This window comes from Protopterus annectens, chromosome 5.part1, assembly GCF_019279795.1.
Source record: "Protopterus annectens isolate FY-2018-M chromosome 5.part1, PAN1.0, whole genome shotgun sequence".
Lineage (NCBI taxonomy): Eukaryota > Metazoa > Chordata > Ceratodontiformes > Protopteridae > Protopterus > Protopterus annectens.
The window spans coordinates 527,703,639-527,731,613 of NC_056736.1; the positions used below are offsets into that span (position 1 = coordinate 527,703,639).

The window sequence follows — 27,975 nt, forward strand, 5'->3', positions numbered from 1 at the left end:
GATGCTTTGCTAGGGACGGCTTGCACCTGTCACCCCTGGGCTTTCGGATATTGGCAAAGGCTCTTGCTTCCCCCATAGTGCCTTTTTAGGCAAGGCTCAAAAGACAAACCCACCTCCATAGGTATCACAAGGGATAAGAAACTAAGAGTAATGCTACTCAACGCCAGAAGTCTAAACCTCAAGATGCACGCACTCAAAACTCTCCTTAGCATGGAGAACATCGATATCTGTGCAGTAACAGAAACCTGGTTCAAGGCTCCCGAGAGCACCCCAGCACTACCAGGTTATACCTCATACCATGCTTTTCGGCCCCAAAACTTGGACCGAACCACAAAAGGAGGGGGAGTATCAATATTCGTCAAAGATACCCACACCTCCAGGTTGGTGGCACACCACGAAGCATCAGAGACTATCCATGTGCAACTAACAGTGGGTAAAACTGCCTTCCAGTTTATAGCCTGCTACAGACCACCCTCCCAAACCCAGGAACCCCACTCGGCCTTCCTGAGAACACTGGAAAATATGAAGGTCTCTCCAAACACCATTATATTGGGTGACTTCAACTACCCAAACATAGACTGGGAGCATTACTCTAGCTCCAACACCCTAGCCCAAAGGTTCCTAGAATTTATAAACTCAAATGCTATGGAACAACTTGTTACCACTCCCACAAGAGGGGAAAACATACTGGACCTGATCATCACCAACATGGGGACTCTATGCTCCAGACTAGAAGTGTATCCCTCACTGGTAAGATCAGACCATAAACTAATCTCACTGGATATTCACATCCCATCCCCACCCCTTGCCCAGAAAACCACAGTGAGAAACTTCTCTAAAGCAAATTTCACACTCCTCAAAACCGAGGTGGAATCCTTCAAAGCCCCAGAGCCTGTGGAAAATACGGCCCAGACCGCAGAATCCTTTATAAACGCATTCTATGAACACCTTCAGGAATGCATGGATCATGCAATCCCAAATAAAACCAAGACCCAATCCTCCAAAGGCAGACGTCCTGTCTGGTGGACCCCAGCCATAAACAAACTATACAATAGAAGGAGGAAGCTACTACATGATAGAGCAAAATCCCAAAAAGGGAAGGCATCTCTGAGCAGTATTAGCAAAAAACTACGGGCACTCATAAAATCGTCTAAGGCCAGCTTCGAGAGAAAAATTGCACAGGACACTAAGGATAATCACAAGGCTTTCTTTAGTTAAGCTAGGAACCTGGGCGGGAATTCCCAGATATGCTCAGAATTGGTCCAAAATGACAAAAAATACATCGAACCCACAGACATTGCCAACATCCTAGCTGACAGGTTCAGCGCAAACTTCTCCCCCCCCCCCCCCACCAAAAGGGCAAATATCTATCCCAGCAGAGTGCTGCCCTCCTGACATCTCAGATGCTCAGGTAAGAGCCACCCTCTCCAAAGCAAAAAACACAGCATCAATGGGACCAGACGGTGTTCGGGCTGCGTCCTACATGAACTCCAAGAAGAGTTAAACCCAAACATAAAACTACTGTTCAATCTCAGCTTTACTACAGGATATGTACCCAAAGAGTGGCGTACAGCAACAGTGGTCCCTATCCACAAAGGTGGTGCCTCAACGGATCCTGGAAACTATCACCCCATAAGCCTGACTAGCTTGGTCTGCAAAGCTATGGAAAGGATCATCATAGACCTCATAAATAAAGATATTGGGGACCTACAGACACTGGATCCTACCCAGTTTGGCTTTGTTAAGGGCAGATCCTGCCTCTTAAACCTGGTCGATTTCTTTGAAACAGTCACCAAGGCCATTGACGAGGGGAAGGTGGTCCACACAGCCTACCTGGACCTCGCAAAGCCTTCGATACAATACCCCACTCGGGCATTATAGATAAGCTCACCAGCTTAAATATAAACCCCTATGTCACTAGATGGGTTGCAAACTGGCTCAAGGACAGAGCCCACATGGTTAGAATTGCTGGAGCCATGTCAGACTCCAAACCAGTTACAAGTGGCATCCCACAAGGCTCAGTCCTGGGACCTCTCTTGTTCGGTATATATTTCTCAGAGGTACAGACCAACACGGAAGGACTGTGGCTGACCAAGTTCGCAGATGACTGCAAACTAGGCGCCATAATCAACTCTCCAGCCGACACAAGCATCCTCCAAAAGGGCCTCATAGAAACAGACAACTGGTGCCAGAGCCATGGCCTCAAGCTAAACGCCAAAAGTGTATAGTCATCCCTTTGGCAAAAACAAAGTGCTCACAAATTACCACATAGGTGGTAATCCATTAAGTACAGAAGAAGTAATTAGGGACCTGGGGACCCAAGTTGATAGCAATCTCTCATTTGACAACCACGTGGCCAAAGTGGTTAGAAAAACATTTTATATAGCCCACCTAATCATGAAGGGATTCACATCTAGATCAGGGAGGTCATCATGCCTCTTTACTCATCCCTCATCAGGCCCATAATTGAGTACAATGCCCTTTGGGATGTACCTTACCAGACACCTGCAGCAACTGGAAAGACCCCAAAAGTACCTCACCAAGAGGATCAAAGAGCTCAAACAGATGCCATATGCTGCCCGGTTAAAGAAACTCCAGCTCTACTCAGTGGCATACCGCCTGCTCAGAGGCGATCTGTGCCTGACATATAAAGCCATGTCCAACCCGGAATTAATGGACATGCTGCACCTCAAAAAATCCAAATCCCATCGAGCTACGCACTCGAGAGACTTTAACCTCAGCACTGAAATAAATAGGACATGCTGGTGGGACAGATTCATAACCCAGAGGCTCCCTTCACTCTGGAATAAAATCCCAGTCCAGGTTAGGCAGAGTCCCTCATTGACTCTCTTCAAGAGGAATCTTGATGAGTGGATGGGAGATTGTAGGTTTACCCCGGGTTTCACTTCTGTGTCACTGTTAGAGGAACAGTATACTAACCTCGAAAAAGGGCATAGCAAAATTAATTTAAAATGGGTGGCGAAAGCCAAACACACTCTGGCTAGGCTTATAAATGCCCTAGGGCAGATAGCCTAGTATGAACCTATGAACCTAATCAGTGTTCCCTACACTTAAGGGCCTGTATCTGTGAGATAATCGGAACAGAAGTGATGGCTGCCAGAAAGGGCATTTTACAAGATAACAGACTTCATCAGCACTGAACTGGCCAATTCTAGCAGGGGACTGGTTAACCCTTTGGTCATGGTGTTCAGATCCCAAGGAGGAGTTGTGTCTTCAAAGATCAGAAGAGATGCGGAGATCCCATTAAGGATTTCCTAATCAGCTTGGTGGTGTGCAACTATCCTGCTGTCTCTGAAATTGTGCTGGGCAATAACAGCTGACCCTTAAACCCTGAGATTATCAAGCAACTGACAGGTAGCATTTTATACAAGTGTTTAACATGGATCAGACTCACCTGCAGAGTGAATGGAGTGGTATGGAATATTCCTGTGTCCAAATGGAGAACATTTTCCACCTAAAATGTTTAACGGACAAAAGACATCCTGACAGCTTCAGCTCTTTTGAAAAGCATGCTAAAAGATCTCAAAAGGTCAGAGGGTCTACTCTGTGTTGATCCCTAGCTGTGTAGAATCCTGTCATAAGAGCCAGGAGTTTTGCCTGTATTGTCAGGACCCTAAGTGTCAGCCACCAGGTGGTAACAAGGGTTAGTATTGGTGTTTAAATTTTGCAATGAAACATGGAAATAGAAGGAATTGTGGGAAGACATACTGAAGTTTCCTTTGTCACAGCATTGAGAATTCAACCTCAGCAGACATCCCCATTGCGTTACTGCAGTAAATATAAGTGGGGGACCATATTTTCCCAGGTGGCAATAAATTGTGCTTCAATGTGCCCTATTTCTGCAGAATCATGACCAGACATGGATCCCAGGTCCATATCTCCTTGGGAAATTGGATAAGTATCTCAGTGAGTCCGCCAGCATGTTTATTTTGCCTTGGATGTGAACCAATGTAAGTGTAATGCTTCTGCCCCATTCCTTAGTAGGGGCCATTGGAAGTAGCTTCCCCTTCAAATCTTCAAACTCAGATGGACCACACGTAGCCCCAACTGGATGACTTGGGTACCCCTTTTCTTGCACTGTGAAGTCAAGTAAGTTCTGTCCCATTTTAAAGGGTATGCTGCCCTCTGTCTCTGGCCATTAGCCAGCCACCCCTTAGTGCTCTAGGTACCAGCTGCAGTATCTAGGCATATGACCCTAGTATTGCTCCACACAAAGAACACAGCACAGCTGTGCGGGCAGCTTACTGTAATGGTAGATGTTTATGTGCGGTCACTGTTTCAGTATGTTTCCCTCCTACCATCCCCTCTGTCAAATGGGACTGCAGGGGCCAGGATGGCAGTTTGATTTCCCCTCTTACTTTATTCCTACCTCACTTCCTTGTTCCCCTCTTTTAACTTATTGTTCAGGCACCTGATGAGCTCCTTCCCATGTTAGCAGCTAATGCTGGTTAGTGCTTTTACATCCTTGCTTACATTCATATTTAAGGAAGAATGTAACCCAGTCCAGAAGCTGTGCTGATGCTTCTTAGCATTTTTTGTGTTCTGGGCAGACCACAGCTGATGTGCTTGGGACTCCCATCTTTCACAAGTCTGTGCTGCTGTGTAGGACTTCTGTCTTGGATCCTAAGATAGGCTGTGATAGGCATAGCTGTGAACCTTTATCTCATGGTTTAGTAATGTTGTGATAACTAGGAGCAGCTGTTGTTACCAGTTTAGCTGGCATGTCATTGGTAGTATGAGAAATGTTGCTCCTGAAAACGTTAAAACACATTGAGAAGATGCTTTCTGTTAGATTTCATTTTGGATTGTGTGGTTTTCCTTATCTGGATAATGTATGCATTCTATCATTTTCAGCTCAGGGTCCTACATTTCCATGGATTATGTGGTTGTGTTTTTAAGTCTGAATATGAACTCCTTAGCTGAACAGTGTCTTAAAGTCAACCTGACTTAAGTAATGCCTCATTCTAAATTCTAAATAGTTATTTTGGTTTTGTTTGCCATGCTTGGTTTCAGTACTTAAAAATGTTTTAGTTTCACTATTTAAAAAGTGTATGTGTTTTGATGTTTTGATATTTTACAACAGGTCCTGAAGCACCAGATCGCCCAACTGTTTCAATGGCCTCTGAGACTTCAGTCTATGTGACATGGATCCCTCGTGGGAATGGGGGCTTTCCAATTATGTCATTCCGTGTGGAGTACAAAAAGTTGGGGAAGGGAGAGGACTGGGCATTGGCAAGGAGTGATATCCCCCCATCCAGGCTGTCTGTTGAAATCCCAGGTCTTCAAAAAGGTAAGTATCTTCCGAGTATCTAACAAGTACACTTCCCAAATCTCTGTGAATGCACACGCTCCATTTTTGCAGTCTTTAGTTATGCAGTAGTTTAATAAGTGCAAACCTTTTGCCCTATATGTCCCAATCCAAAGAATGTTCCCAGTTCTGATAGTTGGAAGGATGCTGAACAATGTACTGGTATGTTCTGCAACATAATTTTGCAAATATTTTTTTCATAAAGTCTGGTATGTGCCCAAGTTGTGATAACTTGTACAACTAATCAGGTGTGAGGTCTTGGAATTTTTTAATTAAATATATTCAATTCTATAAGCTGCTTAGTGCATGCTTATGCAGTTCCCACACCCTTCCCTTGCTGTTTTTGGCTTCTCTGGACCTCACTTTTAACAGTTTGTACTAAATCTTGAACTAGTCCTTCGGTGTTGTGCTCCTTGGGGGAGGAGGGTGGAATGCATACTTCTGCATTACACAGAAACGTTGGTACTCAGCATGAGTAATTATTTTGTCTGACTACTGCTATTAGATATTATTTCAGGCATTTAGCCAAGAGCTAAGTGGGACTGAAAAGGCAATGATGAACTAGAGCAAGCTGTTTGTTTATTAAACTTTGGTAACTAGGAAGGGCTGCTGATTCAACATGGTTTCCATTTCAGGGGAGATCTTGGGCATATGCATGAAAAAATATCAATATAAATAGACTGTAAACAAATTAAAAGTAAGCACAAGACAGCAGAGAAAACCAGCACAATCCAGGCAACTAAACTACAGTGAGTGTAAACCAGAGAAATAATATTTTTGCATGTACATGTTAGTTTTTTAGTAAAAAGAGATGTATAAAAGCAGGGTAACATGAAATGCCACGTAACACATTCAGTATGTTGCAGGAGAGCTTGCTATGACTGACTTCTTGAACTAGAAATTCTGTTATCAAGAAGCTGTTTTTAGAAAACTCTCAACAGGCTTATAATGTTTACATGTTTTTGCTTTTCTCCTAATCGTTTTGCTTCTCATGACTTTGTAGAGTTATGAAAATCTGAAATGCCCTTGATCATTTGCTATGGTAGGGTAGATATTGCCCTGGTGAGCTTTTCTTGTCGTAGGGGGTATTGTGTGAAGTTTGTATGTGCCTTTGTAATGTGGTCCTCTCTTCTGTGGCTGTGTAAAGTTAAGTATTGCACCACTGGTCACCATCAGCGCTGGGGCACTTAACCAGTACACCCTCCCTAAAATGAGATTTGGTCCTACTCCGCTTACCTTCTCTTGACCTCTGACAGCCTGTGCTTGTGGGTAACCCTTTAATAATCAGTTTATTTGCCTTTTAGTTGGCAGTCTAGGTACTGTTTGTAGAAATGTATTACTGTACTGAGCCACATGGACCGTTTTCAGACTCAGGACAAGAGTACTGTGTGCTTAAGTGACTTGTTTAGAGTTGCACACTATGCAAATGGGGACTAAAGGAATCAAACTTTGGACTATAGAAAGTAATGCATTGATGGCAAACTGCCAGACTTGGCTTGATAGTTTGAGAGTACTTTACACCCATAAGACCTATGGGTTCCATTTCTGTGTACTACTCTGTGCTACTCTCGTAGAAGACAGGATGTTCATCGTGTTACACTGCTGCAGTCATTACACTTGGGTTATCCTGCCGTCAGGCGGACCCACAGTCGGCCTGAGTTCCAAAGTCTTGGTCCGGTGTTGGTTGCTGTCGCTTCTTCCCTGACATCAGTGCGACAGGGGTATGTAAGATGCATCTGATGCCATTTTCTTCAGTCTTTCTTGCCACGCGGTGCCCGAAGCAGAAGCAGTTCGCAAGTGCCGGTCGGCCGACTCCTGAGATTTTCAAAGTCGAATTTCAGATCCGAAGTCTTCAATAAAGCTAAGTACCCCGTTGGGGAAACTTTTGTCTTGCCTCAGACCGATGTCAGAAAAAGTTAATAATTGTATTTCTTGTGGGAAGCAAATACCTCATAAGGACTTCCACTCTTACTGTATTCCATGCCTAGGCCCTGATCATGACGTCACTAGTTGTCGGTTTTGTGCTAGATTTAACAAACACACTATAAAAAGACGTTTTGATTTTGCTTTGCACTACTTTGGCCGAAGGTTCAATTATACAATGCCGTCGGATCAGCCGATGACCTCAATACCGAAAAAACGCAAAGACAAGGATAAAGACAGGCATCTGAGGTCCAAAACTGACGACAAAACCTCTTCTAGGCCAGTCGCCAGTTCGCCAGTTCTCAGTGAGGTGCTTTCGCAGCCTCTGACACCTGCTACCTCAGAGCCACAGGCCGCTTCCGACTCCCACGTGGAGACATCTTGGCCTCTGGAAACTTGGGCCTACGGAAACTAATCGCTTAGATGGGTCCGGAGCCGCTGAGCAGGCATCGGCTTCTGAGGGTGTTTTCAGACCTTCACAACTTACCATTAAAACAACAGCCAAGACAAAGGTACCATTAAAGACAAAGAAACAAGCACAGCATTCTCCTGGACAGTCCTACATGCCTAAGAAACAGATGCTTAAAATGGCCAAAGACCTCATTACTCTAATCAGGGGTTCCCATCCCCCTCCTGAGAAAAGGCCTAGGCAGGATACAGACTATGACTCCTCTGATCAGGTTTCCATTTCCTCTGATTCCTCTTCAGACCAGTGATACTCTCTACCCCCTTGTAAGGACTCTGCTGAAGAATCTATCCCTTCAGCCTCTCCTCCTGAGTATTATTCTTTTGGGGAAACTTTACATACCATGAGGGAGCATTTCCATTGGGAAAGTCAGGATTACTCAGAATCCAAGAAAAGGCTCAGGGATTTCCTCTTATTGCCTCAGCACAGGCCCCTGGCTATTCCGCCTGTGCTAGATATTGTGGATGATGTGTTCTCTGAATCCAGTTTATCTCCTGACTCTTTGCCCCCTGCTCCAGCCAAGCCAGATAGGTATTATAGAGTCCCTGACTCTCACAAGTTTCTTTACAAAAACCCTTCTGCTGATCCAGAAACTATTTCCCAGGGTCCAAAAGGGGTTAAGGCTTCCATTGCAAAAATTCAGTACCCTCTGACAGAGATTCCAGAGCTTTGGATAGATGGGGGAAGAAAGTATACACTTCAGCAACTTTAACAGTAAGAGCTTTAAATTGCCAGCTTCACATGCTTAAGTACCAACAATATTTAATGGCTCAGTTAAAACAGAAAATGCTTGCAAGCTCAGAACCTCCTGATTGTAAAGAAATGCAGGATTTATTGCATGCAGTTGAACAGGTGGGAAAACATAGTATGCAATGTGGTTTTGATTCTTTAGAGGCCTCTTGTAGAGCCGCAGTTACAGGTTCTGTGATTCAAAGACATGCTTGGTTAAAAGAACAAAGTTTACCTGATCATGTTAAGGCAAAATTATTGGATGCTCCTTTACAGCATGATACCTTGTTTGGTGTTAGGGTAGAAGAGGTGTTAAAGAAAATGGAGGATAAAGCTAAATCTATGCAAACAGCCAAGGATTTCTTACAGGTACAGCCACCTCAGTTTAGCAGAAATTGGCCAACAAAGAATTGGTCCTTTGCAGTGTCAGGCCACAGAGAGGCAGATACAGACGCCCAAGAGGCAGATCTCAACCCCAATGCTCAAACAGACGACAGTGGGGCACCTCAACCCCAAAAGGAGGTGAGGACAAGTCTCAACCTTACAGGAAACAGTCACAATGACTTTCCCCTTCGTACACCAAGCACGTCCCTTTTGGAAGCCCCCTTAGGGGGAAAACTAGCACTTTTTCTCAAAACTGGCACACAATCACCCAAGACAAATGGGTTCTGAATATTGTGTCTCAAGGTTACAGATTCCACTTTCATACTTTACCAAGGCTAAAAGGAATGCCAGACCTGCCACAAAATCAGTGGGCAGAGGCACAAAAACAAATTTCAGCCCTCATGGACATGAGAACTATTCAAAAAGTACCACAACAGGAACAAGGACAAGGATTTTACTCACGACTCTTCCTGGTCCCCAGAAAGGACAAGACCTGGAGGCCCATACTAGACCTTTCAATTCTGAATACTTACCTAGATATTCCGAAATTCAAAATGTTGACATTACAGCAGCTTCTACTCATGCTGGGCTAGAAGGCTTGGCTTGTGCCTCTGGACCTCAAAGAGGCATACCTGCATGTCCCTATCAGACAAAATTGCAGAAGATACCTCAGATTCAAAGCTGGTACAATGCACTACCAATTCTCTGCACTGCCCTTTGGCTTATCTACTGCGCCCAGGGTCTTCACAAAGTGCCTGGCACCAGTAATTGCATTTTGCAGACAAAAAGGAATTCAAATATATCCATACCTGGATGACTGCCTGGTTCAAGCAGAGACAAAGGACATTCTTCTACAGCATCTGGCATTTGTAAAAAGGTTGCTAATTTCTCTAGGGTATACAGTAAATGAAAAGAAGCCAAAACTATTGCCCTCGCAACAGATTATATTCCTGGGTGCCAGCTTAAATACAACGGCCCAGATGGCTTACCTCACGCCAGACAAACAAGTTCAACTAACTCAATATTTTCAATTACTGGCAAGAAAGTTCCATCTCCCTGCAAGAAAAATTCTGCAGGCCCTGGGATTCATGGCATCCTGCATATTACTAATACCATATGCCAGACTGCATCTGAGGAAATTACAATGGTACCTAAAAAGTGTTTGGACTCAACACTCTCACAGTTTAGAAGCAGTAATACCAATGATTCCCTGCCTACAACATGAGTTTCGATGGTGGGCACAGGCATGTCACCTAAACAAGGGTCAGCCTTTTACCCAACCCACAGCCAGGCAAACTGTTAACAGATGCTTCGGATTACGCCTGGGGAGCACACATGGTAGGAAAATGCATTCAGGGCCAGTGGACCACAGACCAGATGCATCTTCACATCAATCAAAAAGAGATGTTGGCTGTTCAAAATGCCCTAACAGCTTTCAAGGACCTTCTACATCCAGGACAATTATTACTAAAGACACAAATCTTCAGCATATGGTACATAAAATGGGGATGCCCAGACATAGATCTTTGGACTTATCACAAACAAGCATGGAAAGTGGATGAAAACCTAAAAGTTTATAGACACAGCATGGAAAATCAGTCCCATATAACATTAGGCCACATTCCACCAGGGCAACAGCAAGCATTACCACCTGCCTCTTTACTCTAAATCCAGAGCAGGATTTGCTCTGAACTAGCTGGACTTATCTATACCTTTCTATCCTATACAACCTTTGGGGTGTATTTGCTGGTAACTGAAGGTATTGTTTTTATTTTATATGTATATTTTTGATTAGCAATATGTATTGCCTACCTACTTGGGGGCACCTGACATCTGGGGCAAGAAAAACTGAAGAAAATGGCGTTGGATGCATCTTATATACCCCTGGCGCACTGACGTCAGGGAAGAAGCGACAGCAACCAACGCCAGACCAAGACTTTGGAGCTCAGGCTGACTGTGGGACCGCCTGACGGCAGGATAACCCAAGTGTAATGACTGCAGCAGTGTGAACACTCAAACATCTACATTTACGGTAGGTACAAAACTGTACTTTCACTGGCTTCAAACAACTTGAGAACATTAGCAAGCACTTACAGGGTGTTAAACATTGTAAGGTTTGACTGCTGTCTAGAACTAATGAGGCACAGTCTAGTTCAGTCTTGTTTCTCCAGACTAAAACTTGAACTCTGCTTCATATCCAGAAGCAGTTCATTGAATGCGCATCCTATAAGGATGTTGCCTTGTGTTCTTCTTCTTGCTGCCTTAGATTCACTTGGGCACAGGGGATGGTAAAGCCAAATTCAAACATTTATTATGTAAAATGACAGATTGTGGTCACACTTCAGACTTTCTTTTTGTTTGCCCTCTGTTAGAACAGGAGATTCCCAACACTTTGCTATTCGATTGCAGCACTCTTTGGCCTGCCATCTGTCTTTTGAGTGTGCCTTATAGCAGTGAGTATGTAGAGTAGAACCCCCAGTATCTTCCTCATTTGGGAGGCCATTGTTCTCTTGGTTTCAGCAATTTCATCATCCAGAGGAAGTAGTGTCTGATCTAGGTCCAGAGATTATCATTCCCAGGGACTCTTCTGAACTCCTAATGTTGTATTACATTCCTTTTACAGGACTGAGCTTTGAAATTGAGGTTTCTAGAGGACTGATTGCAAAATTTAGGCATGTGTACTTCTTTTTATCTGCTGGGGCTCATGGTAGCATGCATTTCTACAGTAATTTACATTTGTCTGCATATGGAAATGCAGCAGGGGTCTGTCCCTTGCAGTGGCTTAAGCGTCATCAAGGACTGCTTGAGATAATTCTGGCTTCAGCATCATCAAGATGTATTTAAGGTCATTCTTAAGTCGGAGTCATGGCACCATTTGATGATTTGGTGGAATTTTTTCATCTTGAACAGAGGTACGCTGCCAAGTTTCCTCCTCCCGTGTGCTAGCTCCGTGGTATAGTGCGATAAAACATTGTGACCCAAATAATCTTGAGTTCACTAGTGGTCCATGGTCAGTGAGTGTCCAGCACTGTCACCCATTGTGGGGCTGCCTAGTCTGCTGTGCTGGTAATTCTTAAGAGATTAAATAGACTTTGTCAGGGAGCACACAAATGAGATGAAGGAAATACTACCCAACAGAGGTTCACTGTGCAGCTTGGGGTTATCATGTTTGTGGGAGCATGCATTCATCTGTGGCTCAGCGCTGCAGTCCCTGCAGTGGACTGCAAAGAGTAGAGTTTAGGCAGCATAAAGAAACATCCTTCATAAAGTACCAAAGTTTATGTTGCAACACGGGACAACCTAGCTTCCTTACTTGACAGCATTCGTAGAATATCTTTCTCCATCCCCCTCCCCAGGGCATCCAGTCAAGGAGAACAAGCCAGATATTCTTGCCTAGAAGAGGTTCCGACTGAGTGGCAAACAGATAGTCAGAAGATGGTAAGACGGCCAAAATGAGTTACAAATGCCCTCCCTCTCATGAGAATTTTAACGGGTTGGTGTTGCCAGTTATCAATTACACCTTTTGCCCATTTACAAGTAGAACCCTTTTTGGTCAAGCGAGATCACCAGTGAAAATGTTGCACTTGATACTTAATGTTGAGTGTGACGATATTCTGCTTCCAGAGTCCTTGCATGCGGCAGAAAACATATGTGGCTCCCCTGACCATAGGTATGGAGGTTTTGTACTACTATTCTAAAAACAGTTTCTGGAGCATCCATGTGAAGTACTTTGAGTCTGGTGGTGCACATAGTTATTTTATTTTTTTTTATGCTTAGAAATATTTATAAGAAAATAAATTGTTTAGTGTTTAGAGTTGAAACAGTTGCAAATTTCCAAAGTACCATTAAGTTATTGATTTAAGTATTTAAATTGTATTACCTGGGAAAAGAAGTACAGGAGCTCTTTCTTATGTATTTGTGTTTACTTTTAACCATCTCCTTGTTAAAGTTACAGAACTTGCACCATCACATCAAATTAGCTAGCGTTTTCCTGGGTTCTAGTCAAAATGTCCGTGAGGTAGAAGTTACAAGCTTCATGTAGTCCTACTGTAAGTTTAGAACCGGGACACTTTTTCATGTAAATGAGAAGTAACAAAGTAACAAATTCCCCTGAAAGTCTGAGCAGAAACATGAAAACCTGAATACAGCAGGAGCCAATGAGATTGTGGTATAGGACTGATATTGCTTGGGTAGAGGAATTTAGCTGCAGGAGTTATTTATTAAAAGTGTGAAAATGGGCCACTAAATAAGTGTATTTTCTGCTCCTTAGCCTAGCAGTCCAAACTGTCTGCACCATAGTATTTACTAGGTGTTTACTGTAGTTCACGCCATTGTGTCTTTAGTTTCTGTCCTTGACTGCTGTTTATTTTTCTCCATGACTGCTGGTGCTGAAGTACTAATAGTAGACTTGTTAAGGCTGGAGGTACTTTTCTAGCCCCTAGTGGTCAGTTCACATGGACAAATGGTACCACTGTTTCCTTTCCTGATTTCAGTTTTTGTTTTTGTCCTGCGCAGGTACATCTTATAAGTTTCGTGTAAGGGCAGTGAATGTTCTAGGTGATAGTCCTCCTAGTGCTGCTTCAAAGCCATATGCGGTTTTCCCAGGACCGACTAGGCCAGAAGAAGGGCCTTATATCACCTTCACCGAAGCCATCAATGAGACCACTATCATGCTGAAATGGATGGTAAGTTGCTGATCAGTAAGTCCATCTGAAACATTTGTACAGACTTCTGTCTTACTAAGTATTCCTTCAGTTTTGAAAACATTCAGTACTTAACTCGTTTGTATGTCATTTAAGTATGTGGCTTTTCTTCCAAAATCCCACCTACAAGGCATTTATTTCTTCATTCATTCTTTCATATAGTCTATTTAATGTAGTCTGTTAGCATGGTTTTGGTAGGTGGGAGAAATTGAGTACCAGTTTAAAACCCAAACAGAGAAAGAGAACATCCGAACTCCACAAGTATAATAACTGGAAGTCAGGCTTGACCCCTTGACGCTGAAGCTGTGAGACAGTTCTCTTACGACTAAGCTGCTGTGCTGCCTTTTTCCTTATGTGAGCAGGCATTGTACCTTAAGAAAAGAGAAAACATTAATCAAATCATTCATCTCTTAACCTGTTTGCTTATCTGAAGAAGTTGCAATTGCTAAGTTTGTTGCCTTTATTAAACTACATGAGTTTATGGCAATCACAAGAAAACATTGCAGCAGGTGACATGATTTCATTAAATGGAAAAGTTTGTTTTGCATGTTTTTCATGTGTGCATCTGTGTGTGTGTGTCTGTGTGTGTGTCTCTGTCTGTGTGTGTGTCTCTGTCTGTGTGTGTGTCTGTGTGTCTGTGTTTACTTGTGTGCTTGGATTTGTGTGCACATAGGTGTGCATGAGTAGCTTTCCATGCTGGGGCACTTGCAATTAACTAGTGTAGGTTTTCTCATACTAATTATTGGTGTACAGGTGCCAAACGTGTAGTGAGCAGATTCTGCAGGGAGTTTTTCTTCCCGCCTGGCTTTGTAAATGGTGTAGGTATGTACAAAGCTGCATCCACGTACTAGGCTCATACTGTCTCCGTATAACATACTTAAATATGGCCCAAAGAGAAATTGCTGCTTTTGGCATTGTGTATAGCTTCCTCTTGTGATGCCTTACCTTATTTTTTCTGCTTGTACCCTATTTCCTGGACAGGTTGGGGCTCTCTGTAACCTACTGCAGAAGGACATTGAAGTTAGGAGGCAGTTACACTCATTCACCATATTGGTAGAATTTCACAAAAGGCATTTCTGAAGCAAAGGCACTTCATACCCTGTCCCATTCCTTTCTGCCAAGCTTCCAGAAGAGCTGTCATTGGTTACTCATCCTTTTCCAGTGTCATGGCTCTACTTATAAAGAGCAGGTGGTGTCAGGGAACACTATAGGAAGGACAGCACCTATGTAAATACTGTCATGGCTGCAAAGGTAGTTTTCTTAATGATTGCAAAAGCAAATGTTTTTCTCATTGGTGAACAAATGATGGATAACTCGTCATTGTTCTTTGATATTACCTGCTGCAAGCTTCTGCCGGTGGTCTTTCCTTTGCAGAGTATGTCCATACACATGCATATATATATATATACAGTGGCTGTAGAAAGTGTACACACCCCTGTTAAAATGCCAGTTTTTTGTGAAATAAAAAATGAGACCACAATAAATAATTTCAAAACTTTTCCCACCTTTAATTTGACCTATAACCTGTACAAATCAATTGAAAAACAAACAAATCTGTTGGGGGAAAAATATAAACAGAAAAATATGTACAATACACTGGTTGCATAAGTCTGCACACCCTTAAATTAATACTTGGTTGTATGTACACACCCTTAAACTAATACTTTGTTCAAGCACCTTTTGATTTAATTATAGCATTCAGTCTTGGGTACACACCTACCATCAATTAGAGACTCTAATTATGCCACTAGCATACCTGGAGACACTACAGTGAAAAATGGAGTCTGTCTGCGGAGACCATCCTGCATTTGTACCACTTGTAGGTGTACCATTGCCGTACTCCTAGGTGACCGAGCTGTGATATGTATACAAGTTTGGGAGGTTTCAGAGAGGTGCTGTGGTTAGCATTACTGCCTGACAGCACTTGACTTTTCATTTTGCTTCCTAACTGGTGTGTTTTTTGCATGTAGTCAGGATGTTCTCACTGTGTCTGCTTAGATTTTTATCAGGTGCTCTGGTATCCTCCCAAAACTGCAAAGACATGCTGTAATTGAACTCATGATCCCTCAATTTGCCTGTGAGTGTGAGTGCTGTATGTGACTGAATGTCTGTGGGGGGTGAGTACTATGTGTGACTGAATGTCTATGGGTGTGAGTGCTATGTGTGACTGAATGTCTGTGGGTGTAAGTGCTGTGTGTGTCTGAAGCCCTGTGGGTGTGAGTGCCAAGTGTGACTGTCTGTGGGTGTCAGTGCTTTGTGTGACTGAATGTCTGTGGGTGTGAGTGCTTTGTGTGACTGAATGTCTGTGGGTGTGAGTGCTTTGTGTGACTGAATGTCTGTGGGTGTGAGTGCTTTGTGTGACTGAATGTCTGTGGGTGTGAGTGCTTTGTGTGTCTGAATGTCTGTAGATGTGAGTGCTGTGTGTGACTGAATGTCCGTGGGTGTGAGTGCTATGTGTATCTGAATTGTCTGTGGGTGTGAGTGCTATGTGTATCTGAATGTCTGTGGGTGTGAGTGCTATGCGTGTCTGAATGTCTCTGGGTGTAAGTGCTGTATGTGTGTCTGAATGTTTGGGTATGAATGCTATGTGTGTCTGAATGTCTCTGGGTATGAGTGCTGTGTGTGTATGTGTCTGAATGTCTGTGGGTATGAGTGCTGTGTGTGACTGAATGTATGTGGGTGTGAGTGCTGTGTGTGACTGAATGTGCATGTGGTATAAGATGCAGCTACTTTCTCCAGCTGCAGAAGGCTGCAAAGCTCTGATACAGACCCAGCTCTTGGTCTTTTTGCAATTCCAAAGCAACATCATTGGAAGTTATTGTTTTCTGTATTTAATGTTTTCAGGACCCAGAAAGTACATTCCATACCAGACTGGCAGTCTGAGCAAGAATAGTTTCTCTGCTTTGTGTCTGTAGAAGTTTCACTCCAGCTTCCCTAAAAACCTGAAGTTGGTATTGGAGAATAAATGAACATACTGAAGCCAGAATGTTTTTTTTTTCTGTTCTAGTTTTATTCATGTTTGTTTTTATTGTTTATTCTGTTCCAGTATACTCCATCGACCAATAGCAGTCCAATCCATGGGTTCTACATTTATTACCGCCCAACCGACAGTGACAATGACAGTGATTATAAGAAGGACATGGTAGAAGGTAAGACATGTAGCGCTGCTCTCACCTTTGACACTGAGGACATTAGCCTTTTGCACAAATGGTTTAAGATATTTTTCAGTTAACCTTTAATGGCAATGTTTAATACTTTTCTTTCAGATTAGTGATAAGTTTCTTATTTTGGGTAACTTATCTTACTACTAACTGTTAAAAGTGTTTTCACTGCTTTGGGTACTTCCTGTGAAACATGTCACATTGGAGAACTGAGGTGTAATCTTATTTGATTATTTTGACATTTTCCATGGGTTTTCTTGCAGTCACACAAGATGCTTGCAGTCACACAAGATGAAGATAAGTAATTTTAGCCAAGGTGAGCATTGCTGCTAGGAACAGGTACATGAAAAGGCAGCAGATGGGGCTTGATAGTTATGAACTGTTATAAATTGTTGCAGAATTACAGTTACTAGGATGTAAAGACGATTGAATGCTTTGATAAGAAGCAAAAAACATTTTAATGTTATATTTTGGTAGAGTGCTAGCTGTATAGTACACACCAGACATTTTCATGTTAAATAAATTCTGTTTCAGTGCTTCCAGCAACTGTCCATATAGCTTTTCCTAGTGCTGCCTGAAATGGTTTTGTTGAAACACATGCATTATTCCAGCAGAGTGATTGGCGGGATATCCTTTCCCAGACTTTTGAATGCAGTAGAAACCATTATCACGTTCAGTCAGTGGTAATCTGTTCCAGAGAATACAGTGGGGAGATGGGCATGGGAATCCTTGTGGAAGCATAGAGAGCCACTCTGCAGGCGTAAGTGACATGAGTGGTCTGTTTTCTGAAATACTACCATAGAAAGTGCGCCACCAGGTCCCTGTGGTTTGTTGATGTATAGATCATCACTGCCCCCACTCCGTCTTGTGGTTAGAGCTTAAAATGCAAGACTCCCTATGTCAGGTGAAATGTCATTTGTGAGTGGAGACTTATTAAAACTTAGTTAGTTGGGCATTACATTGAAGCATGTCTGTTTTAATTCCCTAATAGTAGCAGAAGATGAACAGTCCCACATAGATGCATATAGGACCAACCAGAGACGATAGTAAAACGCAGAAACATCTGTGCAAAAATATGTGCAAACTTCCCTTTATCAGGGCATCCTGATAGCCATACAGATTTTCCTGAAAAAGTCATTCAATCCAGACAGAAAACCATGCTCTGGTCATAAAATTGGGTAGTTTTCTCAGTTCTGCAATCAGATCTGTTAGTTGAGGGAAAGCAGCTATACCTAGGCCCTAAGGAAGCTGCTCATTGGTTAGTTATAGATCACGTCAAAAGGTGCAAAATCGCCTTTGTTTTTTGTATAAAAAGTGTCTGCATGCATCATTATGCATGCAAACACTTTTTTGTAGAAAAAATAAAGGTCATTTCGCACTCCTGCATAAAATAAAAAACTATTTTTAAATATTGCTTCTGAATACAGAAGACCAAATCTAGTAAGTTATGTTTACAGCATTAATATTCATGGGAGGGCAGGGGCGAGCATTTATATCATTCTGATTTCCAGCTGTAGTAATGCTGGATTAGCATAAGTAAATAATTGTAAATTGGTGATGTAATTGTCAAACTGTGAAATTAACAGTTTGGCAAAAAAACTAATGATGTAGTTTTTCTAGTCCTGTTTGCAGCATTCAAATTAATTGATTCTACTAAGAAATGCAGGGACTTATTTGCCCTTACAAAGGTCATACTTAAGTCTGGGTTACTAAACGAAGTTGAAGTGGTTATATTTAGAAATGTAGCAAGCCGGTCTTGAGCTATTAAATATTTTACCCTTTTTTTTCCAGGAGAGCGTTATTGGCACTCGATAACCAATTTGCAGCCAGAGACATCATATGATATCAAAATGAGGTGTTATAACAAAGGTGGCGAGAGTGAATTTAGTAATGTTATGATCTGTGAAACTAAAGGTAAGTTTGTCTTGCTGAAACTTTATAGGTTGTGATTACTTTGTGTTCCTGCTGAGTTCCTAAGTTTTGCCCTAATGTCTACTTTTCAAGATGCAAACATTAGTGATTCTAGTTCAGCAGAGCTTTCCCAAGGATTTCAGAATCTGCTTACAGTGTTGTATTTTTGTGTGCTATTAAGATGTATGCTTGATATTGATATTGCACATATTTTTTTTTAAATTTTCAAGTACCCACTTTATCCTTTTCTGAGTCAGAGGAGAGCCAAAGCCCCTCATGTTCCATGGTGGGCATAATGCAAGGAACCACTCCTGAATAGGACACTAAACCACTGCAGGATACATACATACACATTTGCACACTTATATGAACAGGTGACTACCAAAGGGCAGTTTAGGGGGTTACACGTTCAGTGATCGGTGTGTGTGTGTTTTGAGATACCTGACTGGTGTGTATTTGGCAAAAACCCACACGGACACAGGTACATCAGACGTGCATCTTTGTATGTTTATTCATCTGTTATGAAGCCATCTTTCTGTATTGATGTAGTATCTGTGTATAAAATTAATAGCGTTTTTCACTTGTCCACATTCTTAGTTCCAATGGAATATTATAACTGGTCAGAAAACAGTTTTATTAACTTCTTCACATCATTCTGTGAGACTCATCCCTAGCTGGATCCTCCACCCTTCACCCTGAGGAAAGACTATGAAGAACATCTTCATAGTTCATTCAGTTAAACTCAGTCTAACTAGCAACTTTGATGTTCTACATTACAGTCATAAGTCATGCAGTCATAACTGCGGGTAGTCCGGCTGTCCTCGTACGCCCCGATACCAAAGCCGTCGAGCTGGCGCCTAGAGCTGGCGTCAGAGTCAGTAGTAGAAAGCGGTAGTACATAATCATATCCTCCTTCTTTCTTTTCTTGCTCGTGCGGCAAGCAAAAGCAGCGTTTGGCGTTTGCACCCGCGGCTCTGGAAATTTTTTTTTTTTTTTCGTTTCAGACAGGGGCTAATCGTTGGGTGGACTCCCGGTGGGGGAATCTTTGTCTTTTCTTGCCTATCGAATCCGGATGAAAAAAAGTAAATTGCATTTTTTGTGTGGAAACATACCCTCATAAGGATTTTCATTCTTTCTGTATTCCTTGCTTAGGGCCTGAGCACACGGCGTGTCGGGTGTCGGGTGTTGCTAGATTTAACAGCACCCCACCATTACGGAGATTAGACTGTGCCAGGCTTGTTTTTTTGGTAAAGTAAAACTATAACATGCGCCGGATCCTCCCTCGATGCCGCTACCGCTAAAAGCGTAAAGATAAATCTATGAGTAGAGTCGTTTACGCCGGTTCGCGGTCTCTGGAGCCTCGGTTGAATCTGTGGATCCTGCCGAGGGTTTGAATCCCATGGGGATAACCTTTACTTTTACAGAGTTGGCCTCTCAGGAGTTAGGCCCGGCTGAAGGTGCTTCTTCTCAGGTGTCTGTTCCATCTTTACAGAAGAAGGTTATAGGCCTTCTGCTTCAGGCTAAAAAGCTCATGCTAAGGCCAAACCTTGTCATGTTGGCCCTGGTCATAGTTCTAGCTCTCCCTGTTCCTAAAAAAAAATGTTGTTAAAAATGGAGGACTTGATTTCTTTGATCAGGGGGGTTCTGCCCCCCAGAGAAGAGGCCTAGGGTGGAGGCAGATTTACTCTTGTCCTGAGACTTCTTCATTTTTACATTCCATGATTTCAATTGGGAAGGAAGGAAGGGGAGGATTCTCTTCTCGGGAAAACAGCTCAGGAATTTTCTGCCACAGCATAGCCCTTGGGCCATCCCCTTCCCTGTCTTAGATGTGTGGGGTGTTTTTCTGAATCTTCCCTTAATCCTGATTCTTTTCTTTACCTCCTGCCTTTTAAAGCAGACAGATATATAGAGTTTTTTTCGAAAAAACCTACTTTTTATATGCCTAAAGTGATTTCTAATGTGGCCTTGAACCAGTCTTATTCATTGCCTACTTTTTATGCTGATCCCCAAAATAAGGGGAAAAAGTCTCATCTCCCTCTTTATTCCAAGTCCAGGGCTGGGTTTGCCACTGCAGTTTTCATGTTAGCAGCTCCTAGCTTTGGGATTCTACCCACAGGTTAGCTGCCGAATCAATCCTCCCCTCCCCCCCTCTATAGTTTGTGGTGTTGGCGTTTACTATTTTGGCTGGCCTTCTGACATCTGGGGCAAGAAAGACTGAGGATATGGCGTCGATGCGCTTATGTATGTACTACGTTCTGGCGTCTTATGACTGCAGCAATGTAGACTGTACTTTCTCACTGTTGCATGTGGGTCTTCCATACAGTTTCAGTTATGGCATGTAGACTTACTGAGGAACATAAGAATTCCATTCTTGGTGTCATTAGAAATTGCCTGTTATTTGGTGGGTACATGGGTAGCCATTACTGTCTGGTATGAAAATATACTTTCTGGGTCTTGAAAACATCAACTACAGAAAACTAACTTACAACGATGTTGCTTTGGAACTGCAGAAGGACCTACAGCTGGGTCTGCTTCAGAGCTTTACAGCCTTCTGCACTTTGAGAAAGTAACTGCGTGATATACTGTTCCAGAGTCCAGTATTAAAGCTGGTCTTGCAAATCTTTGTTCATGGTCTCACTGAAGTCAATTTTGTATGGCTCAGTTGCCCATGTTGATTTTTTTTTAAGAAACATTTTCTGTTATGCATTACAGCCTTCACATTCATTATTGAGTGAAAGCTGACACGTTATCTGAAGTCAGTGCTGCCCTTATTGTTGAAGGGGTGCTGTGTAGTCCTTCTCTCGTCATGTTTCCAGACAGTACACATGTGCTGCTATTGTTACTCTCATACTGAATGCTTCAGCTTCTTAGTAGGCAGTGATCTGTAACATTAAATCTTTTGTGTGTTTAACTGGTTGTACACATGGATTTATTGTAGTAGCCTTATTAGTGATTCTCATATTTATGTACACACTGCATTCCAGCAGTTGTAGCCTACATTTGAGGCTCACGTGTGCTGATTTATACATCCATTTTGCTATTACATTATCACTTTTCAGTAATAGAGAGTACGAATGCAAGTTGTGTTTATTTAGTTCACAGGTCAATAACTAGGCTTGCAGTGAGAGCTGCAACTTGCTACTGGGGAAAAGTGTTCTCTCATAAGTGTGGTTCCCAGTAGTTAAATGAAATCCCTCTGTCTGTCCACCAGCTGTTTACTCATCCAAACTGTGAAGGGTACACTTTCTACCCAGAAGCAGATCTTGTAGTGTGTGCAGTCAAGTCGTCCATTCCCAAGCACAGTGATAAAGAAACATAGTAGGGATAAACACTGTGATGTCCTAGTGTAGGAAAATGTTAGTAGATTTATACTTTTGTATAGCTAACATCCAAAGTACATGGAGACAGCCAGTGACATATTCTGGATACTTCCATTTGTTGGAAACCAACCAACCTAAGCAACTAGGATTCCTTTATCCCTTCCAAATGGCTTTCATTAATCAAAGACAGAAACAATAATGTTAGGTCACTAAAAGCACCAAAAATATGAAGTATTTATAAACTTGATGTACTTTCTACTGGAATCTACTTCCAAATTGAAAACCTTCTAGAGAGAGAGTGAGAGTGTGAGAGGAGTATGTGTGTAATAAATACATATATACACACACAGCAGATGGCTTGTGGGGGTATTCGAACTCTAACCTACATCACACAGTATGTTGTCCATGGAGTGCTGCTTTGACGCACATTTCCTTTGGTTTTGAACATATATGTGTGCATATTGAACCTGGTTAGTTAATAGATTGAACATTTGTGTAACTTATATAATTTGCCTTTTGACTGTTTTGCTTGTAGGTGATCTTATTGGTTCTGATGTTTTTTGTGTTTTGTTTTGGTGTTTAAGTAATAAGCACTCATGTAGACTTTAACAGCTGCTGGTCATTCAAACAGTAATGGTAATAGACTGATGTTTATTTGTCAAACTGCCTGCTAGATGTAATACTCTCTCTGAATTGACTTTTAAGTGCATATAATCACATCAATCTCAGTATACATAAAAATTGGATGCCTGCACCATTTTCTTGTGGGGATAGTGCTCTCATCCCACCCCCTTTATATTGTAGACACTTTTAAGGTGTCTGGTCGAGTGTGGTTCAAACACAGGAACCTGAGGTACAAATGCTTGTGAATGGTGGATAGGTCCTTTGAATGGATTCGTACTATCAAGGACAGGCCCTGGGTTGCTCAACTGATGCATTAATAATGTAACTGTTTTTGAATGAATGTACTAAGAACTGAGGTGCTATGGGGGTGTATTTTTACCTCTCATGCATCCTAATAACCCAGCAACATTCTTGAATGTAACAGTATGGTTTTGTTGGTATTGTATTACTTTTGTAGTTCACAGTGTTGTAAGTGTGCCAGTTGTAAGGATGAATATATTCAAGCTAAAAATAAGCAGCGATTTTATTGTTGTATTTTTTCCTTAATGTGTGTAATAAACGTATTGTGTCTTTGCAGCTCGTAAAGTTGTTCCAGGCCAAACAGCAGTGCTCCCTGCACCGACCTCCTCTGGCAGTAACAGTAATAGCTATCCTGCTGGTATCAGTCCCCGTTCCAGTGATCTGCCGTACTTGATTGTTGGTGTGGTGTTGGGATCCCTGGTTCTCCTCATTGTAACCTTTGTCCCATTCTGTTTATGGAGAGCATGGGCAAAGCAAAGTAAGTAAAGGCATTTAGAAGCTTTTTGAGATTTTGTTGTATTCTGGGCTTCCTGTTGGCGGAGGGAGTAAGTTTGCATGCCCAGCATCATTGTAAATTGCACAGTCCATATTGAAAAATGTTTACAAAATCATAGCTCCCAGTTACAAAACTGATCTCCGCTTACCACCTTTAACTGAAAATGACAAAAACAGCCTCATAATTATTTGGTGCTTATCCAAAGATAGCAGGTAAGTCTGTTTTTAGTAACTCCAAGTAAACATAAGATTGCTCAGGTAACACTATAAAAGGACCTTGATCTTACTGTAGGCCCCAGCGTGTCCTGTAAAAGTTAAACACACACAAACATGATGTTACGACAAGGTGGATAGGCATTTAAAAGCCTCTTGCACACTAGTCTGCCACCTTACCTCTTATGCCTGGCATGCCATGCCCTTTCAGTCACTGTATTCATTTTTCATATAGAATACAAACTGTCTGTTATTACTGAAAATTCTTCCCAAATCACTTCAAACCATTATAAACCATGTATGTTGCTTCATTCTTCCATACCTCACAAGTGAGCTTCACTGCATCTCACACAAAAAATGAAATGTGTTTCCAGTTACAGCTTAATATACCCTGCTGATTTCTGCATTCATTTTTTTTCTTAACTGGGTAAGCCCACTGGACTTCTGTCCCTTTTCAAGGCTGACATGAGAACAATATTTGGTTATTAAGTGGCTTGTTCATATACACGTAGTGGAAGGAATCAAATCTTGTACCTACAAGAAATAACTAATCTTCAATCAGCAAATGTTTCACAATATAGACCCTGTGTACATAAAGACCACCATTTATTTTGAGATTGGTGTAAGGAGTTTTAGTAAGATTGTCCCAGCCAATGAGAATCACTTCTGACAGGTCACTAAAAGAACACATTAAATTCATACAGAAGCTTATCATATAGCTAAAAGGAACCTACCAGCACAGTTGCTTCATTATAAAGGTGTGCACACTACCGTTATAAAGCTTATCAGCCCATACTTTAATACAGCAAAAACAGAGTACATTTCCAATCCCCAACATTCAACTGTACTTAACAGAATTGTAAGTACGTAAAAACAGTTCAATTATTTTTTTTTATTCTTTATTTTCCCTCAGTGCTGCTAAACTGAAATGCCTTCAAATGTATGCTCTGAGATTCAGTGTACATTAAGAACAGGATTATAGAGGTATGTCTATATCTATGCTAGATGGTGAGACTGGGGCTGTGTTATCAAGAATGACGGCGCAGTGGAGCAGCGGTAGCGTTGTCACCTCACAGCAAGAGATTCTCTGGTTCGATTCTCGGCTGGGGTGCCTTCTGTGTGGAGTCTGCATGTCCTCCCTGCGTTTGTGTGGGTTTCCTCCGGGTTCTCCAGTTTCCTCCCACATTACAAAGACATGCATCTTTCTCCCCGGGCCTCCGCTGAAAATTGGCTTTGTTCCCAGTCGGACTTTCCCGGTTAACAAATGTTAAATAAATAAAATGTTTTCTGACTACCATCTAATGCTGTATGAATTTTTCTCTTTTTATATTATGTTCTGTAGTTATTGTATTGCTTTTTATGTTATGTTCTGTAACTATTGTATTGCTTTATAATACAGTAAACTCTCAGTTAACTGGCACCCATGGAGATTGGTAGATGCCGGATAACTGTAGTTTCTGGTTGCTTGAAAGTTACTATTAAAAATAGGCCTGACTAATACTGTTCCCTATACTATTTGTTTGGTTTGACTTATCAGGTTGGGAAGAGAGGGAATTTATTCCTGTCTTCCTTTTTAAAACTCTAAAACTCTAGAAACATAAGGTATGTTTCTGTGGGGGGAAAACAAAGTGCAACAAATGAAAATTCTACTTTATTTCTTCGATTTTTTTTTTGGTTGCTTGAGTTCTGGTTAACTGAGAGTTTACTGTATTCTGAATTTTTGTGTATTACTGAACTGCCGTTGTGCCTATGTTGTGGCCGAAAGGGTCAAGGTACCAGACCATGTATTTGGTTAAAAAAATAAATAAATAAAACTTTTGGTAACTCACAAGCATCCAGATTCCTCTCTTAAGAAGAGAGGTCCTCTGCAGTGTCTTGCTGGAAAGTTATCCTAAGACAGACTCCTATATCACCTTTATTTGTCCTTCATTCTGTCACCTAGTAAGAAGTCCAGAGCTTTGGACAGGTTAGGAAAAGGGTGTCTTTTTTCCTCTGCTACTTTGGGGCATTCATGTCCTTTATCTACCTCACCTGTCCTAGTCCCCCTTGTAGATCAGGCTTTGGAAAGGCTGGCAGAATTCCCTGAATCTAGAATCTGTGCCTTCTTGTGATTACTACTTCACTGGGCTTCCACTGCCTTTGCCTTGAAACAGCTGCAGCAGTATGTTCTTTTTAGGTTTTAATTATACTGATGCTTTAACCAGGATTATAGAGGTATGTCTATATATCCATGCTTGGTAAGACTGGGGCTGTGTTATCAAGAATGAACTGAGGCAGGCCCTTCCATGTGTTCCCTGTCTGGTTTTTCTAGCCACAGGATCGGCCTTGTGACTCCCTGTCCTGCACCCATTTGTTCCTCCATTGGGGCAAAACCTCCTCTAGCCCATTCATTCACTAGTGGAGGCAAGAGACTGGTGTTATAGAATGGATCATTCTGCAGAGCCTACACACTGTCCTGTCTCCACCCCCTCAGTTGCCTTGTGAGTTCTGCTAAAGCTGGCTTTGGGAGGGGCATACTCAACCTCCTAACAAAGCAGCACATGCATGCTGGACACTTTAAGCTGCAGAAGTATACTTGCAGTTGGTAATGCAGTGAGCCAGTCTGCCCCTCATGTTGGGCGAGCTGGTCAATACAACACACTGCCATCACTTCTTGCCTGGTCTCTCCAGCACCCTATCTGCAAATTGAACCTAGGTTGTGAGGGATACATTCAGTGCTTTATCCCTCTGCATCATCTCTTGAGATGCACTGTTTGATCACTCTAAGATGACAGAAATGGATCGTGAAGATCTATTGATCTGATATTGTTAATCCTTGATCATTCCTTACACCTGAGTTATCGGTTCCTACCTCGGAACCAAGCCGGCCATCTTCCAAGCTCATGACAGCCACAAACTCTCGAGCTAAACTCTTACCCACAGTTCCCCTCTCCCTGTTACCTCAGATTTCATTTGCCACATCACCATTCAGTCGTGTCAAGCCACTTCTCTTGAGCTAAGTAAACTTCTTTGATAATACTTTATCATATTGCAGTTATTCTCTGTTCTAAATTTGTTAAATAGTTCTCTCTTACCCTATCACATCTAGAAACTCTTTTTGTTTTTTTCTAGCCCTTCTTTCTTCTTACCATGAGGTAACTCCTTTACCATTGTTGGTAAATTCTTTCCTGCTTTACCTTTGGGTATTTCTTGTACCATTGTTGGTACCTTCTTCCTTCATTTTCTTTTTTCCTCTTATCATGACAGAGGAAAAAGGTAGTCTGTGAGTTAAAAGATGTGTGAATTGTGGGCATTAATTACCTATTTTGGATGCACATGCATTATGTGTTTACTGTTTGGGTGTGCTTCACTTGACTGTTGACCCGCCTTGCGAGGTTTGTGCTAATTTCTCTAACAGGACTTTGGTGGAAAGGAAAAATAAGCTGATTTTAAAGGGATTACTTAAATATTCCTTTTCAGAGGCTATTTCTGGGACGGAAGCTTTAACCCCTCCTAGTTCCCAGAAGAAAAGAGATGAACACAAGAAGGCCAAGTCTCTCCTGTCGTCTCCTGCTGGGGACAACCAGGAACCGGGACCTAAGAAGGCCAAACTTTCTAGTTCGGATTTGACTTCCGCGGCCCCAAGGCTTTCGGTGCTTAGATCTTCGGCACCAAGCTTTGCCCCTTGGTTCAAACTTTCCTTATCGGCACTGACTTTTTCCTCGATGCATACCTTTCTGGCGTCGATGACTGTTCCGATGCCAGCTTCTGCTTCAACTCCGACTATTTTCTCGGCACCGACTATTCTCTCGGTACTGACTACCTCGTTTTCTGTACAGACTCTTTCAGCACCTACCATAGTGCCAGCTACCACTTCGGTACCGACCTCGTTGGTGCAGACCTTACCTTTAGCACCGATGATCTCCTCGGTGCAGACACCAGTAGTACAAGCCTTTACGGCTCAGTTGTTTTTGGTGAAGATGCCTATTTTAGCACCGTCTAAAGACCCCTTTGTGGGCACCGAGTTTCCTGCATCCTTGAATAGACCTGACTCCCCTTCAGCTATGTCTGTGAGATCCACTAGAAGCTTCTCGGAACACGATGTGGTGCACCTTGTGGATCAGTTGCTTTTGGCCAGAGGTGTCCAACCCTCCAGGAGCTACTCTTCCTTTAGAGGTGATCACCCTACTCCAAGGACTCCTACTTATTCTCCTCCTTCATTACCTTTGAAGCCCCCTGCTGTAGCACAGACTTCCCACACTTCGGCTCCTTTCATGGACTTCACTAAGGAGTCGCAGTTGCCTTTGTGGCAGGAGAGACTTGTCACTCCAGTCACTGCTTTGGATGCTAACTGTGACGTACATACTCCTGTTTTTCACAGCCATCCAAGGACTCCGAGTCAGCAGGCTGATTTGCTTGAGCAGGGTGTGACCTCCTC

At 42.3% G+C, this 27,975-nt stretch overlaps 1 protein-coding gene across 1 annotated transcript in view; it reads left to right on the forward strand.

Annotated features, from left to right (window-relative positions):
• BOC (BOC cell adhesion associated, oncogene regulated) overlaps window positions 1-27,975 on the forward strand; it is a 321,403-nt gene that overhangs the window by 263,749 nt on the left and 29,679 nt on the right. The window contains exons 11-15 of the mRNA XM_044073144.1: window positions 5,105-5,311; window positions 13,347-13,516; window positions 16,581-16,683; window positions 18,487-18,609; window positions 23,128-23,328. Of these exons, the coding sequence (XP_043929079.1) occupies window positions 5,105-5,311; window positions 13,347-13,516; window positions 16,581-16,683; window positions 18,487-18,609; window positions 23,128-23,328 (804 nt within the window). The remainder of the gene's footprint in view (window positions 1-5,104; window positions 5,312-13,346; window positions 13,517-16,580; window positions 16,684-18,486; window positions 18,610-23,127; window positions 23,329-27,975) is intronic.